The sequence below is a fragment of the Cinclus cinclus genome, chromosome 3 (assembly GCF_963662255.1).
Source record: "Cinclus cinclus chromosome 3, bCinCin1.1, whole genome shotgun sequence".
Classification (NCBI taxonomy): Eukaryota; Metazoa; Chordata; class Aves; order Passeriformes; family Cinclidae; genus Cinclus; species Cinclus cinclus.
Window position 1 is genome coordinate 21401626 of NC_085048.1, and position 14315 is coordinate 21415940.

Sequence of the window (14315 nt, forward strand, 5' to 3'; positions counted from 1 at the left end):
GCACTGTGAGTCTGGCCTTGTCAGTCAGGTCACTAGCCCCACTTGCCTTATTAGCATTCCTCTGGTTCCTGGTCACCTTCCCTGATGGAGCAGCCCAGTCTTGCTGCTCCCTGATTCTTGGTCTTTAGCAGAATTATGATTGATCATTTCTGACTCATTTGGCTCACAATAAAAACTGACACAGTAATGTATCCAACTATACAAAATTTGATTTTGAGCTACCAGAACTTCCTCCTCTAAGTGTAAGCCACAAGGGAAAAAAAAAAAGGAACAGCTAAATGTAACATTATTCAAAAAAATATGAATATCATCAATTTGACATTTCTGAGGTCAGCAAAAACAATAAAATTATCTATGTAGCCATCTTAAGAAGACAGTTCTGGAAGCATCCAGCATGTTTTATAAGAGCATGTACCTTTAGATACATAAAAATATTAATGTATTACAAGACAGGTGAATGTGGAAAAATGTGTTATTTTATCTATCAAAAAAATAATTTTCAGTAGGAAGGCTGGATGACTTACTACGTTAAAGCTTTAGGGGTAGAAAATTTCTTTCTGACCTGTGCAGTCTGGAGCAGTGCCAGTCCATGTCCCATTAGCAGTACAATGTCTAGTAGTTAGCCCTGAAGTTTTGTAACCTTCCCAGCAGGCATAAATGACTGAGCTGGAGAATAATATTCCATCAGTGTATATTATCATACCATTGGCTGGTGTACCAGGGTTGCCACAAGATACAGCTGCAAAGAAGAGATTAAAAAAAAAAAATGTATTTTGATGATAGGTAACTAACTGGGATTTAAAAAAAAGGAAAATAACAACTAGGTTAATAGCTCATCTTTTAAAGCACCTATAGCAAGTTTTACTGAGAAAGCACATAATAGGTATATTCTTGAATTAACATTTTATTTCTTTTTGTTAATATTGTTACTTGCATTTTGTTTTTTCCTTTTTTTCAAATCTTGATTCAGATAGTTTGCCCTTTTTTGTTCCACTCCACCCAATGCAGTCACTGGAGCAAGTAAAGTTTATTCAGGACTTTCTGACAGACCTGTACCTCTCTTTTGCCTTTGGGCACATTTTTCTCTCCTCTTCCTGTCTTCTGGTATTTCCTTTTTCAATTGTGAAAATGCATAAATAGTAAACTGTGACCTTCTTGTTAATTTATTTTTTGAATCAAGAAAAGAAAAGACATTCTGCATTTGCCTTCATATCTTTTGGGCATCTATATCAGTCCTTTGAGGAAATAATTGTATTTCAGCTTCATATGTCTAAGATCTGACAGCACCTTACATAGCATACTTTGATTAAATATTGGGGTTTTTTGGAAGATGTGGTGTTGATTTTTCAGTGGACCAACCAGTCATTAGAATTTGGGGTTTTGTTTTGAATTTTCCTAACAACTTTTCTAGCAACTCCAATCTTTTGAGACCCCCACCTAGAGCACCACAGCCACCTCTGGGGACCTCAGCAGAAGAAAGACTTGGATTTGTTGCATGTGAACTTGCTGGACAGCTCCTAACATAACAGTTATAATCTAGCAATTAAAATGCAACAGTGTTAGGTTTTATGATTAAAACAAACACAATTTGCCAATTAAAAATTAGTCTGCCATTTATGTTTGGAATAATACCTTAATGCCTATAGAAAATCCATTTTAATAATTTTTTAAGTTTAAAAGTTTGAAATTGTGAAGAGAAAAATTCAACAGGCTGGAATTTGAACTTGAAAGAATGAATAGGTATTCTCCTCCTATGCACATCCTGTCTTAGATTAAATAGGAAACAAGTGAAGAACTATAGAGAAATGGGGAAAAAAAAAGAGGCTCTTTTCTTGTTTTTCTTTTCTTTTCTGAAAAGAGAAGACTGAAGCAAACACCATAGTGGGGGGGAAAAGGGGGAAAGAGCAGCATTTAAAACACTGATAATTGCCACTGACTTCTGCTGTCCTACTTAATGCCTTCATATAAGGGAAATAGAAAGGATACTGCAAAACTTCAGTTTTCTGCTGAAAATACTGATTCAAATATTGATCCTGTGTCCACTGCCATTTCTATGCAGTTATGATGGTATCTGCACTGACAGAATGTTAGTCTGTGATGAAGAATACTGCAAAAGAACATTTTTTTCTCAGAATAAAATGTATAGGTGAAATAAAAAAAAAAGTTACAAATATTTTGTTCTATCTTCCATTTTTTTCATTTAGTTTAGGAGAAAAGAGATGCTACAAAACCCATCAACTCTGATGAATTAGATGAAGTGATTTTTCAAACATTCTCAGAAAATGAGAAGTCATTATAAAACTGAATTTAAAGTCTTCTATTACTGCTTTCCAATTTTAACTGCACAAAAAAAGTAAAAATTCTTTATTGTGTTTTTTATCTTATTTTAAAATGTGATTTTCAGAAATATTCTCTGTTGCATTTCTTCTGAAAGAGGCAGCATAAAAATATCTCATTAGAAATTAGTCTAACTTCTGTGGAGAAATATAAATTGATTTATTAATTTATACTTAATTTATTATATTAATTTATGGAACTTTATTTATCATTTATTCAGTCCTTTATGCATAGATATTACATAGAAAGAGAAGTAGATATTACATAAAAAGAGAAGATGAAAGTATTTTATTGTTACAAAACATATGATAGATTTATTTATCACTGCATTTTCATACCTTCAATCAAAAGCATTTGTTTAGTCTTATATTTACCTCAGGTATCTCTTGTTTATTTTCTGGCTAATTATTTTCCAACTAAAATTATTTTCCTAAAAACGTATTATAAATATATATTCCAAAATTTAGCAGGGCTGATTGAAGCTTTCAAGCAAAGCATGAACTTCTTGCAAACTTTCTGCAGAATGTTATGAAAGCATATTTCTGCCTAACAAAATTTTTCAATCAAAGAAAAAAAAGTCATTAGGAAGAGTTTCAACTGTGTCTAAATGCCAATGTATCAATACCTACCTTCACACACGGGCTGTACACCTGTCCAGGAACCATTAGACAAACATGTTCTCTCTGCAGACCCTCGCAGCTGATAACCCATTTCACATGAGAAACGTAGCAGACTTTTTGTTTTGAACTCATCCCCTAGTCTAGACCCGTGAGCTGGTACTCCTGGATCATCACAAAAACCAGGATTATTTCCTGCAAAACGCAACAGAACACAATTATTGGCAGGGACATTATGTGCAAATGTAGTGGCAGTGAAACTACTCTCTTGTGAATAGTGCCACTGCATTGTTTCTATTGCAATCAATCCCTTTTCTTCAGTGCTGTGTTGTGAAACTAAAGTCAAAGATAAATATATATATCTTTTTACCTTCCTTCTTTTTCTCAGACCTTTCTCTCCCTTATCCTACTTGGTTTTCTCAGACCAATACAGGCCTAAACCCTGAATGTGACAAAAATAAAAGCTAAAAGATAATTGAGAACACAGGAAGCACCCTTGTCACGTTTTGTGAAATACCCCTCCACTGCTTTTTAGTTTCTACACATTGTGTTTTATTGTTTTACTTCTAAAAACAAGAATTAAATAACAGCAAGAGTGAGGGGAAACATATTCAAATTTTTAGGAAATGTATTCGAAATACATATATATACAAAAAATCTCCTGCCCTTCTGTGTCTTTCAAGAATGAGAATATCTCATAATTATCCTTATTCTCTAAATTTCTACACAAATATTGGTTACAAATTTAGAAGATAAAGGATGTGTTGCAAGACAGAGCTCTCAAAGATGGCCTAGATCAGATGAAAGGGTCAAGTGCTTTATCACATAAAGTGGTTGTTACAGGAGGTACTACACAAGATGGTTAAGGAAGCACGGTGTCAGTATCAACAATTTATTATCAATTTTGGTATAAAATTGTATATCTCCTAAATTCTTTTGCATCTACATTGCAGTTAACAGCAGTATTATCCTCTGTTCTCCACATTTGAATTATATGTCTAAAATCAAATTCTATTGAGATTATAGCTTTTGATTTTTGGGGTTTGATTTTTTGTTGTTGTTGTTTGTTTTTGTTTTAATATGTGTAAATACTTTAGTATTTTGAAGTCTATATATTCTCAAATGTGTTTTTCTTCATAGACACCCCTCTTATACAAAAGATAAAATCTGAAAAAAAAAAAAACAATACCAAATTTTGGAGAAAACTCAAATAGTTCATTTACAAATTAAAATTTTCTTATGTTAGAAAGAATGAGTAAGTGTATGTGTCCTGGTTTACAATACAAGATACATATTCTATTACCATCTGAGAAGGGTGATCATCCTTATCTCTGTGGGAAGTATCTCCTGTTAATGGGCCATTGGGTCCTACTGTATAACTGATAAGATTACATCATCCCATTGGGAGATGCTCCAGCCAGGAGGACGAGCCAAGCCTTTCCTACCTAGATAAAAACTGAGGTTTAGAACGCCAAAGGCAGCCTTTTCCCACTGGATTCCAGAGGAAGAACCAGGCTTTTATCCACACCATCGCTGGACCCTTTGGAGGAAAACTGCACCAGCACCCTGACTGACAGGGTATCAGGTTGTATTCTGACTCTGTCAGTGGTTTTATTTTATTATTGCATGTATTTTCTTTTTTTTTTTCTTTTTTTTTTTTTTTCCTCTTCCCTATTAAAAATTATATTACTGACTTGAAGTCTCACTGGTTTTGCTGTTCAAACCAGTACAGTATGTCATAAGGTTTTAACTAAGTAAGTATGAGTGGATACAATAATGATTTCATGTAAAAGGAGGCCAAGAGAGTTCCTGAATTCAAGATTAGCTTGTGGGCTTTGTGTTCCCTTTGTTTAGTACTAGGCTCTTCTAGAATAGATTGCTCTTGTCACCCTGCCCTGCAGCATTTGGACCTAGATTTCCTGGTCTAAACACATGCTTGTAAACTGTGAGTGTCTTAAGTCAGCTGGTATATTCTGTCTCTCCATATACAGTAAAACTCACTCTTCAAAACAGAGTGGCTGCCTCCAAACTGACTGTTGAGAATGTTCCCCAGCACACACAAACTTATAAAGTATTTTTGTGTTTGATGGATTGCCAGGTGTTATAGGTAAAAATTAATCTGGGGCAATTCAAAGAGTATAAAGGTCTCAGGGATCAAGCACTGTCATCTGTGACCTATGCCCTGGCACTGCTAAAGCAGAAGTCCACATGTGGCCTCTGAATTCTGCCTGCTTCCACTTATTCTAAGACATTATTATTTCACAGACACTTCTGTCCGCTTAAAGTGTGTGAAATAACATGAGCACTATGATTCAGGCTCCCACTGTGGCAGGTTTATGGCATGAAACAGATATATCACATCTACTTTGGCTTGTGTATGCAAAGGGACTTTTCTGGGCAGAACGAACTATGATTCTGAAAATCTGATGATGTTTCAGTTGCTTTGGGATTTTGCTGAGGGAATTATTCCAGATGAATGACTGGACATTTATTCTTTTCTTGGACATACCTAGTTTTGACTTGGAGAAAATTTGAACTGGGACCATGAAATGTTATAGTCAAAGGGTATAGACAAAGGCAGTTACAGTAATATGAAGGTCTAGACCCCTTTTTATATAGCAATGTAGAAGAGTCCATATCCATTACTGAAAAACAAGTGCATTATTTTAAACAAAAATGTCAACTATTGCTTAATTCATGAGACACAAAAATCTATCATTGCAACAGGTCCCAGGTGACAACAAACCCTGAGATTGTATTTATAACATCATAGAACCGTCAGGCATTCAAAAATATATTAATATATATAATAAAGAAATGAACCACATTCTAAAAGAATGGTTTTAAACATTATATTTGGACTGTTTTTCATATCCCCGAAGTATAAAACCAATCAAAGTTCTCAGTCATACTGGGCACAATCATTCTTTTAGTGACATTATGACAACAAATTATCCATATTGGATTTTGATGGATTAATCTCCTGAATATCTAACTTGGATAGTGTAGCTCGTTTTACAATTCTAAATACCTTAGAGAAACAAGACACCTTTTTAGGGTTTTCTCTGTTTTTTTTTTTTTCTTTCAGGGAGGCAAGTTTTTCTTTACTTTTTTTTTTTTGTTACATTGAGCAGAGACAGATTTTCATTTCCTAGGAAATCCTCTTGCTCTCAAGATGGTGACCCATTGTGTTCAAAGGTAGAAAATTGAATTCTGCATAAGTGACAGTATTTTAGTTACACTAGACATATATTCCTTACCATAAAACATGAATACAGGGCTCTTTAATGTTTTCAAAATCTATGAGTCTATAAAACTACTGTCATGTTCATGACTGAAGATATCTGTAGAGTCTCAATTATTAGCAATTAAACATGAGATTTTTCTTTGTGGTGAGAATTGCTGGATAACAGCTTTAGATTGCTATCGGACTATTCAATCTGGATGCAATTTCAGATGTGGGATATTATGCTGGATAAAAAGGTGAAAGTGACATACATGTGAGCTTAAGATAAGCAAGAAAAGATTTCTTGTTGTGCAATGATGTCTTGCAGGTCTAGGCATAGAGACCACGATGGCAATGAGATTTAGCAGTGTGAGAAGAATCTAAACTATTTCCTCCTTGAGCAGCAGAGAACAGAAAAGAAACAGTAGTGATTTAAATTCACTTCCATTGCTCTGTATTTCAAATTCTGCTCAGCATCCTTGCAGAATTATCCTTGCAGCTCATAAATGGACCCTTTACAATGAACACTTATTCAGAGCTTTTTTTGAAGTACTGAAAATAATTCAACATACCTGACACCTATTTAAATTAGGTCAAATCTGGATTGAAACACATTAAATTGCATCAGCCCAACAGTGGGCATGTCCAATAGTTCAAGGGAAGTTATAAGATTGTATAATGGGTAATTATGAACAATTTTGTCACTAGGAAATTTTCTTCATAAATCACTCAGTTATTTGATTTATATATACCAAAGTGGATATATCTGTTTCCTTTACAAAAACTATTAATATGCTGTGGGTGTCCTTAGTAGCCAATCCTTGCCTGAACTCTTCACTTCAACAAAACTCTGTGATGTTTTATGTCTTCTTCTAGATCTGCATAGTCTAGGAGAGAATAAATTGTTGCTGTACTTCCTGATAGCACCAAGAACACGTCAGACATTTATGGTGTTTGCACATTGTGACAATAATAAAGTATATTTCTGCAAGAGAAAAGAGGAGCAAAATGTACAAAGTTTACCTTAATACTTTGTCTGTGGAGTTTCTTAATCAAAATTTTCTGATATAACAACCTTTGTTTACACAAAACAATGTTCATAAGAATATGATGTAACATATGTATCCTTTTTAAGCAAAAGCCTACCAGGTTTAAAATAATTTTGCTGTAACGACTATATGCTGCAGTATACAACTAGAGCATCTGGCTGAGGATTGAAGTTGCAAAGTAATGGCAAAGAGAATGAGATGATTATGAGAATATTTCAGGAAATGGCTGTGATACAGGAGAGTGACTATCGGTGAAATTAAAATATAACTGGAAAAAAACCCCCAAAAAATATTTGGCTAAAAAATGCATGAGAATATCCTTGCTCATATGAGAAGTGGCATTCAGATAATGGTTAGCTCAAGTACCTGAGCAGTGAGGGAGAGTCCCACTCCAGTGGCTATCTTCTTGGCACTGCCTTGTAGAATTTCCCATGAGCCTTCGACCCGCCGTGCAAGAATAGCGAATTATGGAGCCGTATGTAAATTTGTCTCCTGAAAGAATTGCGTTTGCAGGTACCCCAGGATGTCCGCAAGAAATGGCTAACAAAGGAAAGAGCACAGCTTTATGACAGGTTTTCATAGCACAGAAAAAAATCTCTTAGAACCTTTAAATACAAGGCTGGTTCCACAAAATATATGTCTGTGTGGATTTCAACTCTTACATAGCTTACATAGCTTCAGTTTTCTTGTTGTTATAGAGGATTTATTTGTCATTTATAAGATTAAATACAAAACTACGTATAAAACTAGCCTATCCAGTTTAGCCTTTCTCTAAAAATATACAGATTTCTTTCCTCATTCATTTCTGCTCATGATCCTTCCCTACAAATAGTACACCCAATTTTGGTTAGCAACAGGAAGAAATACACTAAATAAGGCTGTTGCTGTAATGTGCCTATATATTGCAGATATGACAATGAAAGTAGCTTTACTGTATCTACAACTATGTACAGTTTAAACAGCATAGTGAAATAAAATATTTATTCATATTTATTCTGTAATAATATTATAGCAATGTGATGAACTAGAGTGAGCAAGAGGAAAATGGATTACTGATCATTTTTATAATTTTAAATCATAGTTATTTTTCTAAGATACAAGAAGCAAGGAACATGTTTTCACCAGTAAATATTCTTGCCAAACTAAAAAACCAAAACCAAACAGCTATTTTTCATTTAAAGTAGCATATTTTCACAAATTATTTCTCTACTGAAATGTGAATAAACCCACTTTTTTATGTTATAGCTCTTATTGACAGACATTGAAAGCATAGATTGTTGTGTAAAAAACAAAACAAAAGTGCTTGAGTCATGTGAATAATAGATATATAGCAGTGTGAAAAATACAATAAAGAAATAAATTCACCAACCTAGTGACATTTACTGCTCTGGTATATAAGTGTAAATCCATTAAATAAGTAATTTTTAGTAAAGAACTGTAATTCTATAAAGCAAAAACTTTTAAAACATCTGATGTGTTTCAAATTAAAATATACTTTAATTTTATTTGCTACTTATAATTGCATTGCAAATCAGAAATCAAGTCAGCAAATTAATAGTGATCAGAGAATGAAAATATCTCACTGGAAATTAAACTCAAGCAAACTTCTATTTTGTAAGATATGAAGCGTACTCATCATAGGAAACACCAGATTTCCTCCCTCTCTGAGGAGAGAGTGATGGAGGAAATATGAAGTGATGCTATGAATACACCCTGTTGAGCAAAATTTTTCTACACAACATTTCACAGATTAGTTCTCAAATATACACTACAATGAGTCTGAAAAAAACTAGAAATATCTGATATAGGCATTAATGGTATTAGACTATTCCTAGACTAGCTATTCCTTAGCTGTTTCCAGATTTAACAATTCACCGAGAGGGGAAATTAATGTTGTCTTTCTGGCATTTGAAATAATAGCTCTGCAGTTCCCTGGAAACACATTTTTAATAATGGTAAGTTGCATGATATTTTGTCTTATGTTTTCTTAATGAGATGTTAAATTTGCAATTTATTGATCTTAAAGTCCACTTATTTCCTTAATAGATGGCTACACTTTTTGTTTTTAATCATGATTTAAACCCATACCACCCCTCTAATGGATACTTACACAGACACTTTGGTAATGATCTATCCCACAGCCCAGTAGCTTTACAGGTCAGTGCAGACGAGCCCAAGAGATAAAAGCCCTTCTTGCAGTGGTATGCCACACTTGTTCCGTATTTGAAACTTTCAGGGTAATTCTGCTGTCCATGACGAATTGCATTCTCCACAAAGCCAGGATCAGAACAGTTCACCACTGTAACACAAATGGTGTTCATTGTTGATACGTAACTGCAATATCATAAGTGTAGCAATGATTTTCATTACTTCACTAGCAGATTGTGACTGTGGTTCATCTATGGTTCCTTTGTGGGTTTCATTTGCCTTAAATATGAGAGATATTGACTCCTAAGTAAGACTCTATATCTTTTTGCTTTGCAAATAATTAAACAATTTTACTCCAGTTCTTTTAATAATCTTGGGCAAAATACATAATATCAAATATACAAGTGGTTCAAAGATAAAAAATAAATTGGAGGAATTTTTTATCATTCCCTTAGTGGGACTAGTTTGGTGTTCTACATAATTTTTATGTGAAGGAACAGTATATAGTTTAAATAACACTTTGACATTTTCTTTTTTAAAATTTCCTCTAATGAGAAAAATTGCTTCAACTATTAAGGACATTTTCTGATATTAATGTGTAGAACAGGAAAAGGAAGACAGTGAATAATCAAATACTTGATAGGGGAGCAAGAGTGAGGTTAAGCATCAAAAAACATGAAATAATTTTTTCAGACAGCCATTAAAATTTTTTTGTTTTTATAACTGTTTAATTTTTATATAAAGTATAGCTATTCTCCCCATTTCTTCATTTTATACTTTGCATTGACTGCAGAGTCATAGAACCATTTAACACCTTGGGTTGGAAGGGACTTCTTCAAACACCAATTTTGCTGTCTGTTAATCTGAGAACTATACGAAAAGTTACAAACACCTACTCCACTCCTCCCCTGTCTTCATTCTAAAGGTAACAGCACAACTAAACTAAAAAAAACAAGACCTAAAATATTATTAGTGTCATAAATTAAAGCTCATCAAAGAACCACAAGGATCTACCTCTCAAGTATGTAATTTAGTTAAAATGAATTTTCATGAAAAGTAAATCAATGGAGAAGAATATAGATAAGATTATCATTTTAGAGGTAAAATATACATAGCCCCTAATGGACTGGTTTTTACTACTGAATAATTTTTATTCAAAAGCTTAAGTTTTATCATATATAAAATTTAAATGTACTGATTAGATAATACACTAGAAAAAGGCAGCTTGTGCAAATACTCATTGAAGGGACATTTCATTCAATCAGCTAAAAAGTATCAGGATTTTAATATTTAATCTGGAGCAAAATCCAGTTGTAATTTATTTATTGTTATCGTTTAAAGCCATACTCTTAAATGTGCTAAATGTTCATAATTTTAACCTCACAATTCTAAACATATACCTAGGTCTAAAGAATGTCTCCTATGAATCTAAAATTTTCCTTCATAAAAATTATTTTAGAAGAAATATTTGGGGAAAAGAACTCTTTGGCATAAAGAACCCCTTTTTTCGTATACCAATCGTTATTAAAAACAGTGACAATTACACAGAAAAGTCAAATATATTTTTAAAAATTAGGTATTACAATAATGCACATGAAGTCTTAGAAAGGTTTTTATGTAGAATGATTATGTTCAATGAGAGATCCTTTTTTATTGTTGTTCTTGAGTAGTAGAAAACTCTAGAGTCTCCTAATTGAAATTATTCCTATTTGTGTTATGATGAATATTATGAAATAATTCACCAGAGAAGTTACATTCAGCTTACATTATAATGGTTTATATTTCATACTAACAACTTTTATTTAAACATGGTATTATAACCAAAACATTTTATACAGATATCAGATATATGTAGGTTAAATAAATATGTGTTTACACAATATTTCATTGACAGAAACAAATACCTCTTTAGCTCTTGACTTTTTTTTCAGTCCCATAATGCAGAGAAAATTATCAAGTCCTAATATCTCACTGCTCTTTGAAAGCTGTGAAAAATTTGGATGTGGAAGTCTGTGTCTCTGCCCTTGCTTTGTAGGACTCAAAAAATTCTTTTTTCTGGGGATGTCTATTTAAGAGTATTATCAAGAGAAAATGCTTTTTTTCTTTTACACAACACATTCTTTGTTAATGCTTTTTTTCCCGTGTTACTCATCTTTTTCAGCTAAGTCTAATTCTTGCACTGGCAATGTAAAAATCATTGTAGAACAGGACACATGTGAAAGTCTGTAAAATATATAGCCCACTGACATGATGCCTTACCAAAATATTAAGCTAGATCTGAAGAAGCTCATATGTCTGTACCCACAGTGCAATCCTTTCCTACAGAAACTAGCACAGTTCCCAGAAGCAACACAGGCTGCATTCTAATTAACCCTGTTTCCTAGGCAATTAGATGTGGTGTAGTGCTGGGTAGATGCTGCTGTAAAGTTTCTGTTTTTAGAACTAGCCTGCATCCTCTGCATAGCTATAAGTTGCCTTGTACAAGCACATCCTTACACTTAATTTTTACACATTCCTAAACATTTGAATACACATCTTCATCAATGTGAATTAAAGAAAGCCAGCACTTGTTTTTTGGCACTTTTTTTGAGGCCAGTAAATGATGGCTCAGTCTATGTCATTGTGTGCTGCTACCCTCCAGAACAGGGTGAGTTTCTCTGAACTGCTCATGAAGAATGATCCTCCTCTCCATACTAACCCCTGAACCATGCTCCAAACAATTCCTGTGAAGTGCCACTTGGTTGAAATGATAAACCATCTAAATAAGTAGAAGCAATATAGCTCCCATGGCAGGCACTGTTTAATTTAAAAATACAGATTAATTCAACTTCAAACACAAAAGTGAATATTTCAAAACCTTTCTATTTAGACAAAACTATTTTTTAAGGCAATTTGATTCTCAACCTAACAGTTAGACAATACCACTATTGCAATTCATCATATCAAAAAATGAAGTCCAGAGTTGCATGGAATATTTATACTGGTAGAGAACAGAATTCAGGTCTTCTTGAGACCTATTTCCATGTTCTAATCAGTCCATTTTGTAATGGAATGGTGTATCAAAAACTGGGGCAAAACAATACTTTTCCATTGCACTGATACCTACTTGTTTTAGCAATTACACCTTCAAGAGTAGGTCTTCCCTTCAATGATACAAATAAAAAGAGATGGAATTGTGCTTTATGGTTGTACTAATAAATGTGAAATCCTGTGGAAAAATAATAATTACATTCCTCTGCCGATAGGCCAAAGGCAAATTAATATCTGTTTATCAATATATCAATCATATTTAAATTTTTTCTGTATTAGAAATTTTATCCTGGTACAAATAGGACTCCTTGCTGTACTCACAGAGATCCACAGTACAGACGTATGTTTAGTAGCCTGCAATTAATATCATCCAAATTTGTCTTTGCTCAGGAATATAGCACTAGAAAATGTGCATACACAGTTTAAATAGGACATACACTTTTACAGCAAAATTTCATTAATGAATGCATAAAATTAGTGGAAATTTGCATGAGGACACATACTATTGATTTTTTCCCAAGCTAAACAACAAGATTCACACTGTTTATCAGATTAAGTTTCTTATAATGTCAAAAGAATCTTCCTTCATGCAATTCATATTTTTAGTTTACTTCCTGATGGGATTTTTGGGTGGTTTTGTTCGGTGGTTTATTTGGTTTGCATTTCTTGTTTGTTGATTTTGTTTGGATTTGGGTTTTGTTGTTCTTATTGTTGTTTTGTCTGACAATGAAATTACAGGTGCTTTGGTATTCTCTGTGGTGGAATGGGGACAACAGTAGAGATCTACAGGCACAAACCTTTAAAGAATGTGCCTTCCAGAACAAAAAAGTTGACAATTTGTCATGGCATCATAGACTATCAGTCACAGAGAAATCTCATTTGGTAATTGTGGAAACTCCAGAATATCAGAAAGTACTATTTTTTTAACTATAATATTGAATGCCTATTTTATTTCTAGAGCAAGGTGGTAAGCAATGGAACATAGATAAAAAATACAGATTAAAATTACCTAAAGGAAAAAGCAGCAAAATAAACAGTGAAATGCCATTTTAGAATTTGTTCAAAATAAAAGCTAAAAAGTGTTTCTTTTTCACTGCAATTTAGAGAAAATCATTGCTATTGAACTCAAATATGCATTAGATTAGTTGAAATAGAACATTGAAAGTAATAGTTCAAATTATTTCAATTTTAATGCCAGAATATTATTCGAAATAGAAGAAAAATCTGATTAATGTTGCAAAATTCTCTCATTTATTGAAGGCTTTGTAGATTTATGAATGCAATTATTTTTGAATATTCTTCTCATTCTATGGATTATTCAATTCTTTCCCTAGGTTTAATTTTTAACCAGCATTCACAAGAGCTGTCCCTGTTTTCAGTGAAGTTGAGATTATTAACATAAAACAAAATCAATTATAACTGTTTAAAATTAAATCTTTGGTGTAACAGGTAATCATGCCAACTTTGCTTATTCAAAGTCAGTATTAGAAATTAAAAGGAGCTTTGTTTCATGAAGATATACTGGCACATAGCTACCCAAAAGGAATTCTAACTGAACTACTTTTCAAATCAATATGGAGAACAGAAAAACTTAATTCTCCATGCAGGCCAGAAATATGGAACGTTCAAGGAATACATTGCAGTCCCAAAGTATCAATTTGCCTGTGTGATCCGGAGTTTTCACTCCAGTACCAGTAGTATCTGTTTAGACAGCTCAGTGATGAGTGAAATACAAAACAGTCACCAAATGCATAACCTCTGCATATGCTCTGTGAACAAAATTCTTGCATCATACATGAAGTCTTATCAAATTATTATGGAAGAGAATACAATCCCTCAAGTTAAAAAGTAACCACAATTATGCCTGCAGTGGCACTTAAGATCAGCTATCAGTTTTTAAATATATAC

The 14315-nt window shown here is 33.2% G+C and overlaps 1 protein-coding gene across 1 annotated transcript in view; it reads right to left on the minus strand.

Moving 5' to 3' along the window:
* Positions 1-14315, minus strand: part of CSMD1 (CUB and Sushi multiple domains 1) — a 1073346-nt gene that overhangs the window by 27252 nt on the left and 1031779 nt on the right. The window contains exons 55-58 of the mRNA XM_062489724.1: positions 9340-9528; positions 7596-7769; positions 2967-3149; positions 563-739 (exon numbers count right to left, since the gene is read on the minus strand). Of these exons, the coding sequence (XP_062345708.1) occupies positions 563-739; positions 2967-3149; positions 7596-7769; positions 9340-9528 (723 nt within the window). The remainder of the gene's footprint in view (positions 1-562; positions 740-2966; positions 3150-7595; positions 7770-9339; positions 9529-14315) is intronic.